This window comes from Manduca sexta, chromosome 27, assembly GCF_014839805.1.
Source record: "Manduca sexta isolate Smith_Timp_Sample1 chromosome 27, JHU_Msex_v1.0, whole genome shotgun sequence".
Lineage (NCBI taxonomy): Eukaryota > Metazoa > Arthropoda > Insecta > Lepidoptera > Sphingidae > Manduca > Manduca sexta.
Genome location: NC_051141.1, coordinates 7078918 through 7100883, shown reverse-complemented (window position 1 = coordinate 7100883; position 21966 = coordinate 7078918). Strand labels below are relative to the sequence as shown.

The following is a 21966-nucleotide window of genomic DNA, read 5'->3' as shown; positions in this document are numbered from 1 at the left end:
TAACGGAGTTGTACAAAGTTAAAATTTTCGGATTATAAAGATATGTAATATATTGTATATTAACGTAAGGAAAAAAATATTCACCGAGACCGCAGATTCCAAGTAATAATTGTCATCATATTAATTCAGTCGTCTTATACTTCACGTATGATAATATATAAACATGGTGAATTAATGTGTCAATTTTATAATCAATCATTTATTAAGATACGACGACTGAAAATTCCCAATAAAATATATAAAAATACCAACATATAAAGTATTTATGTTACCGTGTTATTTAAATATAGCACATCGTAAAAAAATCCATAATATGATGACAGAATTATATATTACGACATGTTTAATTGCAAAAGAAGAGAGAAAAATTAAATTTATTATTAATTTGGCATATAAATATTTAACATACATCATGTATTCCGCCACGTTCAGTAGTAGAGCGTGCATTGGTTTAATGAAATCATTAAAATATTCTATTTTTCATTTCTTTTCAAGACTTCAAAGATACTGAAATGATTTATGCATCAGATCTCCGCCAGCGTCTCGAGTGAAATATTACAATCTATCAAAAGTTTCTTCACCTGTTTAACCCCCGTTTGATAGACCAGAAAGACCTCACAACTCTATTTATCTTGTCTGTTGAATTGTTGAGCGCCCGTATGTGTTCGCGTGTACTGTATACAAGTGTTTCCTCCAATCGTAATCCAACCTATAATAAAATGCTCTTCCATCAATTGGCGTAATTAAAAAGCGGCCGCAAATGATTCAACGCAAACAACTCAGTTCTTCCTTGAATATTTATGGTGTTCATGAACGAGTGATCCGACTCTGTAATTGATTATAAAAGTCGGGCAGGTTGTGGACCGGAAGATTTATATTGACTATAAACAGGAGGTGCGAGGTAATACATCGGAACTCGTAAGATTGAGGAACCGAAACTTACTTTTGTAGTAAACGTTTGATACTCATTCGTATTGTCACAACAACTCAATTCTCAAATGCAATTGCTCGTCATATTTCGCCATTGTTTATTTCGATTCACGTTATGTAAACATCAAATCGCATAAAACAATTTATTAAATTTATAAATCCCTGCGCGAACATAAATAAATGGGCATAACATTTTGACAGGCGAGCAGAGGCGTTTCTACCAAGATATATTTAGAGGGAGTCAATAATATAAACCAATAGTGTGATAGATTTCGATTTATGTGTTTACGTACACATATCCGGTAACTTTAAGTGCCCTGTCAAAGTACGTAATTAAAATGTAAAATACAATTATACAGAAAGCCGATTATGCTAGTTACTACTTTGGTTTTAAGTTTGTCTTATAAAAAACATTATGCTTTAAGAATAGCGAAGTGTTAACTCTAAATCCATAGAGAGATACTGTAGACATTTTATCTACCGCATGGATAGGCCGGCTAGATTGGTATAGCACCACTATTTCAAGTAAAACTAGAGAGTAATGAATGCTTTTTGTTGTATTTTCAATGGGTAGTGTGATTTCAATGGGGCAACACTCGCCCTCCCTATCCTTTTAGGCCGGCACCACATCCATAATATTATTCGACTTCTGGCTGTTTAGTTATTTATTACAGGTTCACTGCGACTCATTAAAGCAAAAATTTCCAATAAACATTTTCTTTATATTTATTATGACTATCGGTTAAGTCTTAGAGACTCAATTCTATTGGACACGTATATTCTATTTCTACTTCAAGCCCTTAAGTAGCGAAGGGTCTTTACTCATATAGTATAGCAATAGTTTTTAGCTTTTCATTAATTTTAACTAGTGGTTGCGCAGTGGTGAAAATTTGAATGCAATTTATAAAATCTTAAGATGAACCTTATTGAGAATCTTCTACATCCCTATTCTTTATCGAATTGATTTATGTCAAATCTCACACGCCTCGGAGTTCGCGATGAACTTTAAAAGGGGTACAAAGTTTTTACTCAGATCTATACAGATTAATTGACCACCATAACCATAAATATATATATCGTGTAATTTTATCGAAGACAACTAACCAAACTAGTTGCTAGGATACCTGTTGGAATATAACGACGTTTCTAAATATACTCTTTGTACAGTGCAGCGTTAGGGAAGTGAATTGAGGGCAGTTGACGTAGTTTAGCCGCATACTACTCCGGATAATCCATTACACAAGGTTGTGTGCAAAAATCTACCTACAGCGTACGAACAAGGTGTTATGGTATAATATTATTGTAGTTCTTTTAATAAATTTATATTTATAGTTGGTAATTTCACGCTTCGTTTAACTAACTTAATTTTATAAGCATGGTTAAACAATTTGTTAGTAATTAAAAGTACATTATGTTATTCCTACAAAGAACACAATTAAATCCCATAGTGAAGTGTGGCTCTGCGGTATAGCGGTGTATTATCAAAATTGAAATAATTAAATCAAAAAAACAATTTATGACTGCATAAACTGCCAAATAAATAATGCAAAAAATGAATAAAGTAAATTTTGATGACCATATTTTGTATTGTAGTGGCAGTAATGTCAGGTGCAGTGGAGTTTCTTTATCATACCTATAAAGAAACAAAAGGATGGAAATAGCTCTTTCGGTATTTCTTAGTTGTATCCAACTCCACCATATTGGAAATGGTAATATTCTACCAGAACGATATAATTTCCGGTCTAGTAAAATAGGTCACAACATTGCATACAACATCTCTGCACATTTTTAACATTGATAAACCAGAATGACGGGGCAACTGCAAAAAAACGTTGGCAATATGATATATATTGCGCAAACTAGTTAAAGAGTCAATGCTGAATATACACACAGATTTAAGCCTCAGCTCAGTGTGCCTAACGCTTTTTTATATTTTTTGTTGAAGTATTACAAAAATTCTAGCTCGATACAAATAATTATATTTATTATTAACACCATGGGACCTTGGTAAATTAAAAAAAATCTGTTATGAAGATAGGACCTTAGATAGCAGATGAAAAAAATTGTTTTTTGAAACGTGGGTCATACTGAATTGTTTTTTACCAAGCTCAAACGCCAAAATACATATATCAGATAAACATTTGTATACTTGTTACTAATAGATTAGACCTGATTGGGAGATTAAAGCATTCTGGGTGTTACTCAAAATTTTCAACGACTTCAATATTTTTTCTAATGGAATAGTTATTAGTTGTCACGAATCATGAGAGTGGAAAGATTAAATGAATACAATTTCGCATGTGAACACCGCTTTGCGTGCGTTTATTTCTTTTTTCATCTTCGGAAGGATTAGATTGCAAATTCGCGTAGTACTTATGAAATTCTCCTTGATAGAAACTCAATAGAATTTTATTATTCCCACGCAATTTGAAAAGTCACGCACGTCCTCGCCACATTTTCTCTCAACTCCGACGCCGCTTTGTTTTCCGGGTTAATTAAAAAGTCATTAAAGTTTATAGTTTTAAGTTATTAGCTATTAACAATTTATTTTAAATTGAATGACAAACGTAGTCGTTTGAGGGGTATAAAGTTTCAAAGACGTAAGATGTTGTAAGCGTGCAATAAACGTAACGCAAATAAGTGTGCGTATTAAATAATTTCCACCAACTCTTCTGACGCTTTGAATGTATAAAAAGACAATAATAATAATTCATAACTAAAAAGGCTTGATAGGGCGATAAAATAGAATCCTGGGACCAATTTCGTAGGCGATATCTGAAAATTGAACAGCAATAAAATTATGGCTCATCTTTGTTCCAGGGTCTGACGGCGAATAATAAGAGACTCTGTTTTACGAAGAATTTATAGCATAACGCCCTATTCTATAATATAGAAAATTAGTTATAACCCTGATGATCATGAGATAATCAGAAACATAGGTATGGCATTATTATATACATGAAGCTGACAACATTGGAATTCTAAATTATAATATCTAGGTGATAAAGCGCGTAATAACTGTAGTACTTAACATTAAATATGAAATATAAACTTCTTTCGTATAAAAAACATATATAGATGAGCAAAACAGCAATAATATGTCTTCACTAGCACTCAGGCATAACTATAATGCCGAGCGTTGCCTTTAAAGGGATAAAAAGTGGGATACTCAGGGACAGGGACTCCTTCCAATGCTTATTCGAATGATTCTTACTCCCAAGAATCGATATTGGGTCATAAGACCGATAAAACCAACGTGAAAATTCCACCCGCATTTTCCTAGCGAAAAAAACTGTAAAAAGGGGTTTGAGTTATGCAACTGCAATTAAATGTTATCTCATTAACCGTACGCAATCAGAACTATGAAACGAGTAAAATTCAAGACTATATTCAAAAGAAAATATCAAGGGCTCATAGTCTAGGCTATATATTGATATAATATATTGCTGGCTCAGTATTACAAGGTCGTCTGTAAATTTTTATTTATGTCGGAAAAAGAGAATATTTTTTTATGTTGGAAACATTAGAAAATACATTAAATATTTATTTGTCTTTCAGAATTATTGTAATTTTTACCGAAAAAATATAGAATTATGTGTTCTACATAATAATTCAATTTATGCAAAATTGTAACATAGACTTTTAAAAGTAAGTCGACGAGATAGTACTCAGTATATTCGATTATTGACTTCGTATTAACACAAGAATAAAAATGATTGAGATTTAGAAACAATTGATGATTGGAGAGTGCTAAAAATATACGCATGGTACGTGGATAGAACTGGCAGAAATCAACGGCATATCAGATATACACCGTGATTTAATAGTCGTTTTGGAACCGAAAATTTTAAATTCTGTATCAATTATAGTTTATAAAATACTAATGTAATTAAATAAAATCATTTTTTTATAAATATTAAAATGAATGTTTACGAATAATAAATGAGAACTCGTGGTAATGCAACTAAATCCCACGTACTACTAGGATAACTACGATTGGTGCCATTCATAGTTATGATTAATTGTTTGCGACGTTACCATCATTATCAAACTCCAACGAGTGAAAAATATGATCAAAAACTATTTTTTTAATTATCAACAGTACAATTAATTCACAATTTTTTTTATCCTACAAATTGTTCTAAGTAACCACATTTGGGTTCCAAAACGACTATAAAATCACGGTGTGTAAGACGGTGATCAAACAAAAACATAGTATAGTCTGAAGCAGATTATTGTACTAAAATCCTACGGAGCGGTTCATTTTTACGATCTTCGAATACTAGGATGCGAGAACAAATTTAACTATTACATTTTAAATTAGGTGTAGTATCAATTCTTTTTTTCTAATAAAATATTTAAGAGAAAGTGAAACAATACATCGATATAAGTAAGGATACAAATGCGCCTCAGTTCAGGATTCCTACACTATTCACTTTAGCTTAACAGCTCCGTGCGATCCAAACCCGTTCGAAAAACGAATTCGCACAAAATATTCAATTCGGCAGGTGGTCAGCAAAAGCGGTCTATCAATTGATTTTACTCCAACATGACTTTTTACTTTCTGCGCGTTCATTCATCAACTGCTTTCAATTCTATTCACAATTTATTCCATCCTTACAATTTAACGTATTAAGTATTTATGGATAAAATAAACTTCCTGAAAAATAGGATTATCTTTTTTAATTTTTATGTTTAAATTCCGCCATAAGGTACTTTAAAAATATAAGTAAAAGCTTTTTTTTAAACTTCGATAAATTCTTAGCGTTTGTTTGATATACATGAAGTAATCCAGCATACGAATATTTATTGCCACATTATATTTATAAGTAACAAAGGGAAATTTACAGGTCAATCACATTAAGATGTGCTTGAGTGCAGCAATAAAAAACTGCTGGGTTCCTCGTCGGACTGCAGCACTACTCAGTTTTAATGGAGACGTACTGTAAGTTTATTATAACAATATAATATTATACTTATTATTAACTTATGCTCGCGGCTTTGCCCGTTAGAAGGAGTTTCCCGGAATAGAAAGTAGCATTACGTTCCCAGAGTATTAAACTATATTCATACCAAATTTCATAAAAATCCATTTAGTAGATTTTGAGAAAAAATATAACATACATACAGAGAGAAGGTGACTTTGTTTCATAATATGTATAGATATTTAGATTTGGAATAATGAAAGTTTATCGTCGCTTATTTTAGCTATTACTATCAAAATTGGTGCAGTTATTTTGTATATAAATTAGTTTTTTGCAAAGTCCGTTCTCTCGGACGTCGCATGAACATTGTACGTGTCCGGCGCACAGGATAGCTAGCGAATTGCACCTGAGACACGTTCCAGGTGTAGTGAATTCAACAAGTAATAAAAAAGTATTATTGACGTAAGGGCTGGTCAACTATTCGCATACATTTAAATAACTGAGACTACAATTAAAATTTTATTTTCATTTTATAAAAAGACCTCGGATGTCCTGTCCCTTCATAATATCTGATGCATAAATCAAATCAAATCAAATCAAATCTTTATTGTGTGATTCTTGGTACAGTAGTTGGTATCATTATAATTTAGATCTACAAAAATCGACCCCCACGGGTGTACACAATTATTCCATACACACAAAGTGACAAAGGTATTACACATGCCCAAAATAGCACAATTTTATGTAACACTATATAATATCTACATTAGTGCTACAACTACACCGTGTTATAATAATGAAATTTTACAATAATATTATTCATTTCAAATGTAATTAGTATTCATTATTTTGCCTTAAAGTTGTCAGCAAGGAATTCGTCAATTGTATAGTAGCACTTGTTTAATAATAAATTATGCAATTGTCTTTTGAATTGTATTATATTTAATTTTTTATGTTATATGGTAATTTATTATAAATCTTTGGAGCCATGCAGAAGACGCTTTTATGCAACAGAGCAGTTTTAGACTCTCTTAAAGGAAAATTATATTGATAATTGGATCTTTGACTTATTTGACGTTGTTCTGATGCTTTTTTAAACATGTTGCTGTTTTTCTTTATAAACAGTGCGGTCTCATATATGTAAAGACAAGGTAAAGTTAATATTTTAAGCGATTTAAAGTATGGTTTACATGTTTCGGTTGATTTAAGTCCACATATGCTTCCAACGCACCTTTTTTGAGCTTTAAAGATGGATTCTTTTTCACACGAGTTAGCCCAGAAAATAACTCCATAGCGCAGTATTGAGTCAACATACCCATAATAGGCAGTAACTACGGCGGCTTGGTTGACTACTTTATTAAGTTTGTAAAGAGCAAAAGAAAATTTATTTAGTTTCTTGATTAAGTTTAACGAATGGTCTTTCCAGGTTAATTTATTGTCTATTGTTAAGCCAAGAAATTTTGTACATGAGACTTCTTCAATAATTTCATCATTAAATGTCAAATTGATGCCAGGGAAATAATTCTTTGTTTAAATGACATGATTTTAGTTTTAGAAATATTTAACATTAAATTATTTTTGTTAAGCCATTCCACAGATTCGTTCAAAGCATTTTTCAAGTCATCTTAGTAATTTAAATTTTTTTAGCGTCTTATGATAACAGTACTGTCGTCAGCGAAAAGAACCGCAGGATAAGACAGGTGTTTCGGAAAATCATTGATATAGACCAAAAATAAAAGAGGTCCTAGTACGCTGCCTTGTGGAACACCATGTGCGATATTACGAGATTCTGAAATATATTTGAGTTCTTTTTACTACTTTTAGAAATTCGCTTTATTTCTGTGCATTGCGTCCTATTGCTGAGATAAGACTTTATAAGCGATAATACATTTCCTCTGATACCATATATGTACAATTTCTGCAATAAAATGTTATGATCAACCAAATCAAAAGCTTTAGTCATATCCATAAAGATAGCACTAGTTTGAATTTTTTCATTCATATCTGACAGTATTAAATTAAGGAAGTCGTAGATAGCCATATTAATGGAACAATTTTTCTGAAACCTTTCTGTTCGTTAACTAAAATATTATGTTTGCATAGAAAAGAGTACAAAGATGTATAAATAATGTTTTCAAATATTTTGGAGATTACAGGAATAAGAGCGATCGGTCTGTAATTACAAATATCGGCTCGGTCATGTTTTTTAAATAAAGGTTTGATAATGGTTGGTTTCAATTTCTGTGGGTAAGTTCCAGAGGAGATGCTTGAGTTGATTATGTGACTTATTGGGCCTGATATAACTTCAGAAGCGAATTTTATAACTTTGGTCGAGATGCCGTCATAACCTACACTTGTCTTATTTTTTAAATTTTGTATGACTCTATAAACATCCTTTGGAATAGTTGGGGCTAGAAACATAGAATGATTTAACATATTGTTCGCACCCATGGAATATATGGATGGAAGGGGTTTAGAAAGTAATTCTACTTGGTTAATAAAGTAATCATTAAATGCGTTTGCTATATCCGTAGGATCTGTTTTTTGTACTATTGCAGTTGATTTCCATTATGTATTCATGAGGTAAACAGTATCTATTTTCTTTTATGATATTCCATGTATCTCTACACTTGTTTTTGAATTTATTATCTTGTAGTTATTTTTTGATTTTTGTGTTAATTTGATAATCTTCTTGAGTCTCAATGAATAGTCTTTTAGTTTTATAAGATTTGATGGGTTCGGGTTTACTCTATATTGCCAAAGAAGAAGTCTTTTGGCTTTGCTACAGCGTCTTATGCCATATGTCAACCAAAGTGGTTTCCCTCTTGACGTTTTTTTAACATTAATTACTGGAAAGCACAAGTTGTAAAAAAGCTGGAATATTTCGTAAAATAAATTATATGCCTTGTTTGCATCATCAGATAAATAAATGTCAGAAAATGTTAGATAACTTAAACAGGATTTAAATTTGACCAAGTTTTCATAGCTATAATCGCGTACTTCTGTATTCCAATTGTTAATTACATGAGTTTTTCTTACAGGGATATTCATAATTTGTGCTGTGTGGTCAGAAAGGTTAAAGTCGATCACCTTGGTAAAACATTTTTCCGAGAAATTAATTGCAAAATTATCAATACATGTGTCACTTTGCAGTCGTGTAGGTTGGTCTATTTGTAATATAAGATTATAATTAAGTAAATAGTTTTAAATTCGATAGAAGTTTTATCTTTTTTTGCAATATTGATATTAAAGTCACCACATAAAACGACTTTTTTGCGTGTTTTATAACATATTGTCGGCAATATAATATCTAATTTGGCGTAGAAAATATCTAGATTACTGATTATCGGTACTCTATAAATACATAAAATGACGAGGTTATGTTGCGTTATTTCAATTGCACAGCATTCAACAGCTCCTTGAGTTGACATATCTGTTATGTTCTTCAGCTCTTTGTACTGATGGCCTTCTTTTATTAGTATGCAGGCTCCTCCTCGTTTTGTATCTCTAGAAAAATATGCTGCCAATTTATAACCAGGTATATTGAGAAGATCTTCTTGTCCGTTTTCCTTCAGCTTGATAAGTTGTGGTGCAATAGTTATGAATCTGCGTACACCATACAGAATTTTATTTTTGTCCTCTAATTTATATTTACACATTATTAATAGCATCAGGCAAAGTGAAACAAGTCGGAGATAACATAGCAGGGTGGAACGGATTGCCCAGACAATCATGTAGGTTGACCAGGCGATATTGAATACATAGTAAACCTGCGTATATATTATGGTTTGCTTTAGAGTAGAAGGAAAACTTTCCGGTAACCCGCATTGCTAAGAGTTCTTTGAAAGACTAGTGCAAGTTCGTGAAGTCCAGCAACATACATTCAATGTATAAAAGTTTAATATTTACCAAGAGTGGGTATAGTATTATTGTGTTTTTTATTTTTATAACTTTTTGAACTTTAATATGCAATTCAGAAAACGTTCTCCACTGGTCTACGTGATGTCACAATTTTCTTTTAGGTACAAATATATACGAGTGCTGAATTGGCATAGCGAGCAAGCTGGAACCTCAAGGAACCCAATGTACTGCATACAAAATACTTCATAGATGCTCAGGTTTGCTACCTTGGAAACATCGTTATCGAGGCAAGTTTTACTAATAAAATTAGAAGATTTAAGAGATAGCATAAAGGATATATGGGTAAGATAATTCAAAGATAATTCAAATTGTACAATATAATCAGAGATTTAGGAACAAAATATCATAATGACTAAGGAAAATGATGATTAATTTCAAATGTTTGTAAAAAACCATGCATGAATTTCCATGTACCAAATTGCGTACCATTGAAGATATTATAAGGCTAGGTTTAAACAAAGGTGAAAGTGACACTCGTAGAGCATTTCTATTTTTGTAGGACGAGATCGATAAGACCTAAAGATTATATACAATTTTTACAAATGTGTCGAAGTTTCTGACATTGGATGTAAGCAGAAGTTCGCTATAATTATAATAAATATAGTTCAAGTTGGCTATGACAGACGGCAAATTTCGGCCATAGCTCGAGGAAATTTCATTATATATGGACCTTCAGCCTTCAGCCTATAAAGGCAAAAAGGTTTACAGAACAGAACTATAATATGCATATAATAACAACATGTGTTCATTCCTAGTGATTAGTGATTAACTAATTATAATTAATTAGTTTATTACACGGAAGCATGATCAGGATATAAATGCAGTAATGAATATCATCGAAAATTAATAATTAGAATTGTAGGAAACAACTCTATCAATCAATAAAAAAAAATCAAGCCTTTACACTGATTAATGAACTCAATCATAATTATAACATACTAGCTTTTGCTCGCGGCTCCGCCCGCGTTATGAAGTTTTTCAGGGTAAAGTTTTTCATTATAAAAGTAGTAGTTTCCCGAGAGCCTATGTTCTTCCCAGGGTTTCAAACTGTCTCCATACCAAATTTCATCTTAATACGTTGGGTAGTTTTTGAGTTTAAGACGTTCAGGCAGACGGATGCAGCGGGGGACTTTGTTTTATAATATATTTTTTTGGAACTTTTTAAGAGGAACAATCCCGTCATACATAATTGTTGCATAACTTTAACCGTTTACGCAGCGCACGCAACGGAAGCTCTCAAAACTAATCAATTGTCCCGTATTTCCAACATGTTTCATTACTGCTCCGCTCCTATTGGTCATAGCGTGATGATATACAGCCTATAGCACCCCACAAATAAAGGGCCATCCAACACAAAACGAATTTTTCAGTTGAAACTGGTAGTTCCTGAGATTAGCCATTACTGCTCCGCTCCTATTGGGTATAGCGTGATGATATATTGCCTATAGCACTCCACGAACAAAGGGCTAACCAAAGCAAAAATATTTTTTCACTTTGGACCGGTAGTTCCTGAGATTAGCCATTACTGCTCCGCTCCTATTGGGTATAGCGTGATGATATATAGCCTATAGCAATCCACGAACAAAGGGCTATCCAACGCAAAAAATATTTTTCCGTTTGGACCGGTAGTTCCTGAGATTAGCCATTACTGCCCCGCTCCTATTGGGTATAGCGTGATGATATATAGCCTATAGCAATCCACGAACAAAGGGCTATCCAACGCAAAAAGAATTTTTCAGTTTGGACCGGTAGTTCCTGAGATTAGCCATTACTGCTCCGCTCCTATTGGGTATAGCGTGATGATATATAGCCTATAGCAATCCACGAACAAAGGGCTATCCAACGCAAAAAGATTTTTTCAGTTTGGACCGGTAGTTCCTGAGATTAGCGCGTTCAAACAAACAAACAAACAAACAAACTCTTCAGCTTTATATAATAGTATAGATAAGTGGTGGTGGTAGGTCCCTCATATCTGAGAGTCCGCATGGGTAGGTACCACCTCAATGTCTATTGTTGCGGCCAAGCAGCAGTGTGTCACTGTTGTGTGCCGGTTTGAAGGGCATAGTAGCCAGTGTAACTACTGGACATAATAAGACATAACATCTCATGTCTCGGGATGGCGAGCGCAGTAGAATAGCAAACAATACTTTGTAATTCAAGGTATTGGATGGTGTTTCTACTGTTTATGGGCACTCGTATCGTCTACCACCAGGCGTACGGTAGGCTCGTCTCGCCATTCAAAGCAATAAATAATAAAGTATATTTTATATCTTACTTTGGATTGTTTATTTCTATAATTATTTTGATTTATTAATTTCCTCTATTACAACTTCTAAGCAAATGCTTCTCATCACATGAATGTATCAGCTGACAAAATACTAAAATTACACTTTAATCAATGCTCCCAAATAAATGGTTATAAATAAGTACTGTCTAGTATTTACATTATTTGTTTTATACATCTCTAAGAAAATTTACTTAAAAATAGGACAATAGTATACTAAAATTTTATTAAGTATTACATTTTATCGAATACATCGAATCAACAATTGATATGATATTCGATGGACACCAGCGCAATTCAATCAATATATTTTTGAACGGAGCTGATAAATCTTGACATAGCTATATAGTGCGTTAAGGAATAGTGTGGAATGAAATAAATATAAAAATGTCAGCCCATAAACCAGTAAGTAAGTGTTGATTCTTTTATATTTTTCTATCTGGACTGTTAACTCTTTTTATTACGTAACCGTTTTAATGTTTAAAACTTTATTCCTAAAGCAAAATAAACGTTTTCCGGCTTCGTGTGTACTTTTTATGTCCTATTGTGTTCTCAAGTGCAATGTAAATAAAGTTCATATAATATTGATTTGAAATAAACTCTCTCTCTCTCTCTTCCTGACTAATCTTCCCTCATGATGGTGGGGTCAGCCTGATTTGAAATAAACGATTGTTTCAAAATAAAATTGAACAATAAAATAAATGGTACTTAATAAAAATATTATTTCCGTTTTTACATCGCCATTTTTAATATTGGTGATGCCCTTTTTTCTATCACAGTTACAGACTGCTTGACTTTTCCTGTAGTAATATTAAGTATAATAGTTTCTTAGCTGCGAATTCTGATAATTATTACTCTATCAAAATGATATATTTTGACTCGGAACTACCAACATTTCTATTGTCATCCCTATATCGCTATTCACTCAATAATTTAATTGACACATCAGGTTCTTGTAATAAGGGAGTCAATTACATTGGCCCCTCCACGTCCCGAGGGTGTTACGAACGGTAATTCTCACATATTCCTTACAGGAGTGACGCCAGCTGCGGTTTATATGGCTGGGTGTTTACGACCTGCAATCTTCATAAACAGAACTCGACCCGCTCCCGCTGATGTTTCTATACAGTCATCTCTTACCTTTATTTCAATTTACATAAGTAGAAAGAAAATTAAATTATCCCGCGTCTCGGAATGAGATTGTCGCATTTTTCGACACCCCGCGTGTGGCATTTGGTTATGTGACAATATTATAATTCATGGATACAAGAAAGATCTCAAAGTTCAGGAAAAAGAAAATTTCGCAGACATATATTTATTTTTGGTGATATATTTAAGGCAGCCTTAACACTGCATGAGAGAAAGAGTGGCAGTGAACCGAACAATACTACCATAAATAATACTGATCACTGGTAACATTTTATGAATAAATAACGACAAGATACATACATACAACGTTATAAATATTCAAACCATTTATCACCCGACACATATTCATAAAATAACTGAATATTTATCATACATTAGAGAAAAAATACTTGCTCACATCATAATACAAGTTCCTTACAGTACGTGTCCTGCTATAATATTCTATAATATTAAGTTAATGTGGAAATTCCAAATGAGATTTCGAAGAACTACATACATGTGAAAACATGATTCAAATAATTTTGTAAGCCGTTTCGGTGGGTTCAAAATATAATTAAGTATAGACAGGTTTGTTTTAATATCACATACCTAGACTCTATCATTGTCGCGGAATTAATTTTGCAATGTTCAAAAATGTATGAGCTCATTTTTATACTTCGATTTTATTCGTTCAATTGCACAACCATTTTCATGCAACTGTACACGACAAGGAATATTTAACAAACCCAATAAATTACCATTGTGACTGACGAAACTTCACTTATTTAGCTCTAAACTAGAAGAAGATTCAAAGCTGCCTAGTCATAATATTCACTGCGTACAGGGTTATACCTACATTCAATTTAAGTGTATCCGAACACGCTTGTGGATAATTAATGTGATGAATTGAAGTGAACGACTGGAGCTCATAGATATCACAATCAAGTTCAGTTTAGAAGGCCAAAGGTAAAAGAAAACAATTCCTCTGCCAGATAAATCTGACAGCAGATTTTTGGGAAGCTTTTAAGACATTATTTAACAACCCTTAAGCGCAGAGTACGCTCATGAGTATAGTACTTATGATATCGTTTAGGGATGTTTTAAAATATTAACGCTACTTTTATCAGCCAGGGGTAACATAAAAGATTTAGGGGATTATACGATATAAATAAATTTATGTAATATAATTTTCATAGCTATAGCTCGAATGCATATTTTATATAGCCGGGCTGCCACTGCAAAACAGACAGGCATAGATAGAGGAGGCAGGAGAGGGCAGATCCCTCCAAGTACCTACTTGTGTAACGCGTTGAATTATTGGGACTATCTATATAAATTTTCGTTTGGTCCCCAAGATCGCCATTTAAGATCCGACAGACGCTTCCCTTCCTGCATTGGAAGCTGGGGAAGCCAATGTCAACAGTCTTTATTTTCCACAAAATGCTAATTACTAACAATATTTTTCATAAGCCCTCATAACCTTTGACGTTTTAGATATAATACAAAAATGATTATAATAAGACATGATATACACACATCGTATATGTAACTAACAAATTCCGAAATAACATAAATATATTATATTTGTTGATTGAAGTTTTACGATATTTGACAAGATTGCACCAAATCGAAAGGAGAACTGAATTAGAAAACCAGTTTAACCACTGCCTGGTGCCAATATGGACTAAATTGCTTCCTAACTCTGAAATGTGATCATAGTGCGAGCGACTAGCGAGTTTCAAAGGTTAATGAATTTAAAACCTTAAGTGAGAGACAGACTTCGTCACGAATTATTGTTGACCACACACCGAACGTAGAAAATCCGTACTGAAATAACTACATTCTCTATTTGAAAAACTGTTCAAGAATAACTAAAAACAAACAATCAACTGCAAACTGTTTATTTGTTACTAGCGACCGAGTGTTTTCCATACGAATGAGATAACAGAATCTCCCGCTATTCGAAAAGTTACAAAGCAAATAGGTTACGGTTTCATCTCATGTGTTTGTATAAAAAGATTTTGTTAGTAAATGAATTGTAATGATAAATTAAATGTGAAAGTGTGAAGATGTTTAGATATAAAGACATTTTTTGTACCATGCATAAACTACTAAATAGATTAATAATTAATCTTCACATTAAAAATTATAATATAGGCTACTCTTTATCCCCGAAAAGAAAAATTATAAAAATTAAATTCGCTGCCAAAACTGCGGTTGTATCTTTAAGGCTAGAATCGGCCTGATATCACCGGTTCAGGTGTACATCGTAGCTCACAACTTTATCGAACGCCAGTTAATCATCTCACGTGGATGTTAATTTCCAATGATTATGATTCCCGAAATTGCAGAGTGAGACTTCTAAAATTTTCACGCAAACAATACCGCGAGCGCAATGATATATTATCAAAGAGCTTATATTACAATATTATTGCTTACAAGCAATAATATTAAACAAATGATTTTAATATAAATTTCTAAAAAGATAAATAATTCTCATAATAGAACGAAGCTAATCCCTATTAATGTTAGCTATTTGGACTCTTCTATGACTCGCTTGGCTTTGAGAACCCGGCAGTATTTCGAAAAACGATGTAAAGAATCTATGTCACAGAATTAGATCTCTTTAAAATTATATATATTTTTTTTTTTTTGTCATAGATCTTTTACTCTTATTTGCAGTTTTATAGGCGCTGTACGTTCGACAGACAGAGGCCTGTGTCTGTAGCATCATAGCTCCTAAACGAATGGACCGACTTTGATGCATTTTTAGTGATATCATCATAGAACTTGATTATTTTTTTATTGGGTTCCTTGTTGCAGACTTGTACTATGTTAAGAAATGATTAGACATTATTTTGGTCCTGTATAAGCACCATCATTTAATTATATCTATATTACAGATATTCAAATTTACAGATTTTACGTATTTAACTCTATGTTTGTATTTTACCATTATTTTGATTTCTGTTACTCTTTCTATTATCGCATTGACATATTTTAATTACTTGTCATATGCCGTCTTCGCAATAGTTTTTGCGCTAACGTATAAAATGTGTCCATGCCTATGGAGTTACAATTCGTCCTAGGTGATAAGAAGAGTCGTTAAGCCCCTCAGCAATGCTAATGAATATAAAATGACAAAATGAGCTCATTTGCCAGATAGCAAAATATTTTAGATAACATTACATTTGGAAAAATAAATAAAAATGGTAATGGTACTTAAATTTTTATTATTTATTACATAGCAATGAGTGTGGTACGCCGATTATTAGGGGGTGTTGACCGTCCATAAATCAGAACAATAAGAAATATTATCAGATATATCACAGATTATACGATAGTCAACATGTCAAATTAATTGTATGTGTATCTACATGCTTGGTACTATGCGGATCGAGCCGCACCAACACCATAAACAATTAACAAATATATTTACAGCATAATACTGTCAATTTCATACCCAAAATATATCGCCTTGTAGGACATTATCCCTACGAGGAATAAGGAAAATATTATGAGGTCACATACGATTTATTCATAACAAATTTGTTAAATCAAACTTCACGTCGGGCTTGTCACAATTCGCTGTGGGTATGTACGACCGCAGGACCGGCAAAATTAGGTCTGATATTAGACTTGTAATAACGCCGCAGTAAGACCCTAATTAAGCCCACGCTCCTTTGTGGAATGGCCCCTAGTTCCTTGACACGTAGATCCCACACCTTTATTGCAGCAAAATAAATCATGCAACTATAAGATCACGACGAAGCTTGCACGACAATAAAGTTAACATAGAACTAGATTTTGCAATCGATCATCTATGTAAGTATTGTTACTATAAACACACACAAACACACATACACACACACATACACGCTCATACACGCACAATAATTGTGATTGTTTTTTTTTTTATTTTAAAAATAATTATGTCGTAGCTCGAAATCAGGAAGTTGGGGGTGCGATACACCAGCGCCCCGGAAAGAACATAAAACCGTTGGCCTTGCGCCTGATCTCTCTCCGGTCATATCGAACCGTACTATGCGAGTGAAACAACAGAGAGCACATGTGTATTGCACACACTCTTGTGTACAACAATATCTCCTGCATACCTGGCTTATCTCCGTTTAGATTGGCCGCTGTAGCCGAAACGAATTAGCCGAAGCTAGGAGACATTCATTACACTTTAAACGTTTTTATTTATTAAATGGAATAATCTTCAATATACCCTATTCAATCCGCGGATAAAAATATTTGTCTGGATATTCAAATTGGAAACAAATGTATACGCGGTGAATTAAGAAGGACCTCTTTTATTAAAAATATAAATGCTACGTTTCGATAAAAAAAAAAATTCGAAATGTAGTATTTATACTTATATCATATACTTAAGTGACTGAAAAATAAACCTTTTTAGAATATAGCAGATTCCTTACAAAGTTTATTTGATAATGAATAAAAGAAAAAAAGTTAAGCTTGGTTAATTTGCGTTCATAATGATATTGAACTAGCTTATATAATCTTCATAATTTAAAATGCTGTTTGAGTTCATTCGAGAGCTGACTGCATAAGGGCATATAAATTAATTTTTGATAGCTTGGTTTGAAAGACGCGAGACGCTGAATATAAAATTACTCATCCAAAATTCACACTAAATTGTGATTAATTCGATTAAAGAGCAAAGTTCTTGAAATTTATTTGGGACATATCAATTCCAAAAAAAAGTATCAAGTATAATTATTTATTTTAATTTTAATTTATTACATTTACTAATAAATAGGGACACAAACATATTCAGATACTAAAAAATTATTACGCATGTATATATAAAATTAAATAATTTATAACAAAATTATTATGATGATTATAATTGCCTCATGTGATAAGACCGTCTGTTGTAACCTATTTATTTTCCTGATGTTCATATGTGCAATAAAGGTATAAATAAATAAATATTATAAAATTTTATGGGACTAATTTGGAACAACATAATAATATGAACTAGAAAAGCGAAAACACATCTGAACTTATCTCGAACAAACTAAACCACTTACCTTCCCTTCCTCTTGAAAACACACTTGAAGACATTAGTGGCACCGTCGCGCGCGATGTACGAGAAAATTTTCAAGTCGGAGCTGTCGTGCGACACGTAGAAGATGCGATAGATGGGGTGGTGCATAATCTCAATCGTCTCGTTGGTCGTGTTATTCTTGCGACCGAACAGCTTCGAGCTCTGCAACAAATTATACGAATGAAATGACATGACCGATATTCCGTTGGATTACTACGTTTTTTGTTTCTTGAATAGCTTTTACCCGCGGCTCCGCAAGTTTTTCCTGAACTAATTTACCTACCTGTAAAAATTGTTTTACAAGATAATTTTATTATAATTTTAAATATTTTGCGCGACCCTAAATGTTTTAAGTTTTAAAATATCGTAAATTACGCCTTAATTATTTAGCTACTTGCCAGTGAAAATATTGTCAAAATTGGTCCAGCCGTTTCGGGGATCAGCTGGAACAAACAGACAAACAAATCCACAGTTAAAAACTTTAAAACTGTTTTAGGAACATGATACTACATAAATGGCAGGGATATGTATTAAAAATATTATTGTCATAAATAAAATATATAATAGTTTAGTGGTTGTTTTTACAAGTTGATTTCTGGTACAATACTTCAGATTCTGAAAACTGTTTTAGTAACTTACGGTTCATTATATATGACTGCTTTATGCTACTTTTAATCCCTGCAACGGGCTGTTATCTCAGTAACCGAGTAGCAACAGTCGCGACGCGCGATTTAAATCTAGTAATACTACTTATATAAATTCATAAAAAATTATAAAAAAAATATATTAAATCAATACTTTTCAATAAAATAGTCAGGGTCTGTTTTATAAGTTTCAAGAAAACATTATTAAACAGTTATTTTACTGGTAATGTAGATAGTATTATAATTATTATATAATTAATATATATTTGGGAGCATAGATTACTCTTTTGTTTTGATTTGCGTATACATTTATTGTGACGAATAGCATTTACGCAGAAGTTATGAAATGGGTCCTAAGTATAATATTTCAAATGGCCCTAAACAAAAAGCAAATTATTCAACGTAAACGTTTGTTTTCATTGCGGGTGATAGTACCGAGAAGAGAGTTATGTCGAGCTCAGGAGGTTAAGAAATAGCTACCAAATTGGAGCCTTGAATTTACAAGCCATCGTTTGAGAGTACCGATAACACCACTAGGGATTATTACAGCTGCCATTCTGTCAAAGAGCTCGTAATGTGTTATTAACAAACATTTTAACATTTCTTCACTATAAGAATGTTATGTATGAGTTTTCATGTAATATTTGAAATCATTATGAATTAAAAATAGTTTTCAAATTAGGAGACCTAAGATAAAACATGAGTTAACGGAATCACAAAACAATATATTACAATAAAATTACGTAAAAATATAACTTAGACATTTAAAGATTACTAAAATACATTTGGATCAAAAAGATTTGGATTAATTCTATGTTGAGCGGCACGCATCTGCGATGGAATGGGTCGACGTTATTCTTGGCCCGACGTTACAATAGACGGACGTAACAAAGGGTCTTCTACGGTTCCTCAGACGGCAGGTTGACAGCCACCCATTATAACTCAGACATTATTAATGTTCCCGCAAAAAACCAACTGCTCGGTCCTATCTCCGTGCGCAGCGAAATGATAATTTCACATCGATAATAAACTGTTTAAGATCATTTAAATGCATAGTCGGCGCGACATTACGTTAAAAGCAGAACGATGTGTTAAGACGTTTACAACACATAATTTGCTGGTTATACAAATAGAACGCAAAATTTTACGAATTACAATCCAAGTACGTGGAGTGTTCGTATAATATATTTCGCCATCGTTTTTGTAATATTGCGGCTTACCGTATCCGCGTCGGGCTTATACTATTTCAGTAACCTTTCGAAATGCTTGCCTACGACGACTCAGAGAGGCTCGAGCTCACTGAATCTCATCAAATTACTTTAGCTTCAATATGAATAGAATCCACGGACGGGAATCTGTCGAAGTTTTCAATTTAACTTGGGATCGAGGTCACGACGAGTTTCGATATAAATTTTATCAGAACGTCATGAATAGAGGCAGCCAAGCGGTTCGAGCAGGATGCCTGTACTTAAAAAATCTTCATTTCAATTGATTACTTTTCTAAATAGCCTCTATCCCACAAACAAAGTAATTAAAATAATTGCTTTTTGAAACAGAATTAAACTTTTTAAGCCAGCCTGAGCTTTAATTTACGTTAATCCTAATTGCAAGTAGCTACCCTTTAAATATTTTTATAAGCAAGCAACACAAATAAAGAAGGAACGCAATTAAGATTTTAAAATAAAGAAGTTAAGATCTCATTTGGAATAGCTGTTATACTGTAAAAGAGTTTAGCCAACCTTGTCTTTGCTTTTCTTTTTTCGAGCGGACACTCGTACGCCATCCGTGGACACATCGACGGTCACCTTGCGTTTCTTTACGCCCTTCGCCTTGAACTCGTACTGAAAATAAATAATGCAATAATTAGAATCTAATTAAAACCATATATCGGTGGATGAATACCTTAATGGTGTTGTTATATTTCGGGTCGACTTCTGAGCTGAGGTCCCAAGTTCGAAGCCCGAGTCGGACATAGTGATTGGGTTTTCTACTCAGCTCAGTTTGGAATATATGGGCGATGGTTGATAGAGTCTATCAGGACAGAATACATATAGTGAAAAGTGGGTTTATTGCACCTCTGCCTAGCTCCTTGGAGATAAAAGATGTGAGTGTGTGTACAAGTAGATTTGATTTTGTCGAAATAATAAATGCGGCCGATAATTATTTAATAAATAAACAATCATAATTTTATATTGTGTGAGAGTGCGACATGATACAACTTATACGAAATATTGTTGTGATGCACGTCTTTATTAAACATTATTAAAGAAGTATAGGGTATCCACAGAATATTTAATTATATCAATCAATAAGACGAAAATGTCCAGCTATGTGTACATTACTCAGATGTAATGTATAGTAACAATAAGAAAAAATAAATTATAATTGCTTCCTAGAGTTTCATAAATACACATGATTTTCATTTTCCATAATAGTGTGAAGATAAATTAGCGTAGTGAGTAAATGGTTAATATTCTAGAGCTTAATCATACACCAAAATTTAAAAGTAAAAACTATGAATAAGTTTCCGTAGCAGTCTCATTTGATTAAGTTTGCACATATAATGTAGGTCATAGCACACTCGACGCCGATATAAATTTTAATATTTTGCTTCCATATTCCTACAGAGAAATCTCAGTATAATAATTTGTGCAGATACTCAGTTCCCTAGTTTTATTCTACTGAATTAAATTTTATCATTTATATCAATTGACATAACATTAACGATTAATTCACTGAATATACAATTTTGCAAACCTCAGCGTAAATAAAATTAATATTTCATATTGTCAATCAGAATAGTATTTAACATACATACAATATAAATTGATTATGGAAATGAAAATGGCTCGCTCAAGCGAAATGTACGAGTTAATATAATATAAGCGTTCATTACTTAAGGCGAGAATTTTCATAAAGGTGCAAGTTGGCATTTAATTAGTCTAAGAGCCGGTAATAAGCTAGAGGATTTTTGTAAGCGACACTAGCATGCTAGAAATTTCTTATTAAAACATTATCAGATCCTTAAATAAAGTTGTTGCTGTGTCGATTCTTCGCTTC

At 32.8% G+C, this 21966-nt stretch overlaps 1 protein-coding gene across 1 annotated transcript in view; it reads right to left on the bottom strand.

The window, feature by feature from the left end:
- Nucleotides 1–17985: 17985 nt before the first annotated feature.
- LOC119190882 (carboxyl-terminal PDZ ligand of neuronal nitric oxide synthase protein-like) overlaps nucleotides 17986–21966 on the bottom strand; it is a 203451-nt gene continuing 199470 nt past the window's right edge. Inside the window, exons 4-6 of the mRNA XM_037444130.1 lie at nucleotides 20646–20747; nucleotides 18246–18424; nucleotides 17986–17992 (exon numbers count right to left, since the gene is read on the bottom strand). Coding sequence (XP_037300027.1) covers nucleotides 17986–17992; nucleotides 18246–18424; nucleotides 20646–20747 — 288 coding nt within the window. The remainder of the gene's footprint in view (nucleotides 17993–18245; nucleotides 18425–20645; nucleotides 20748–21966) is intronic.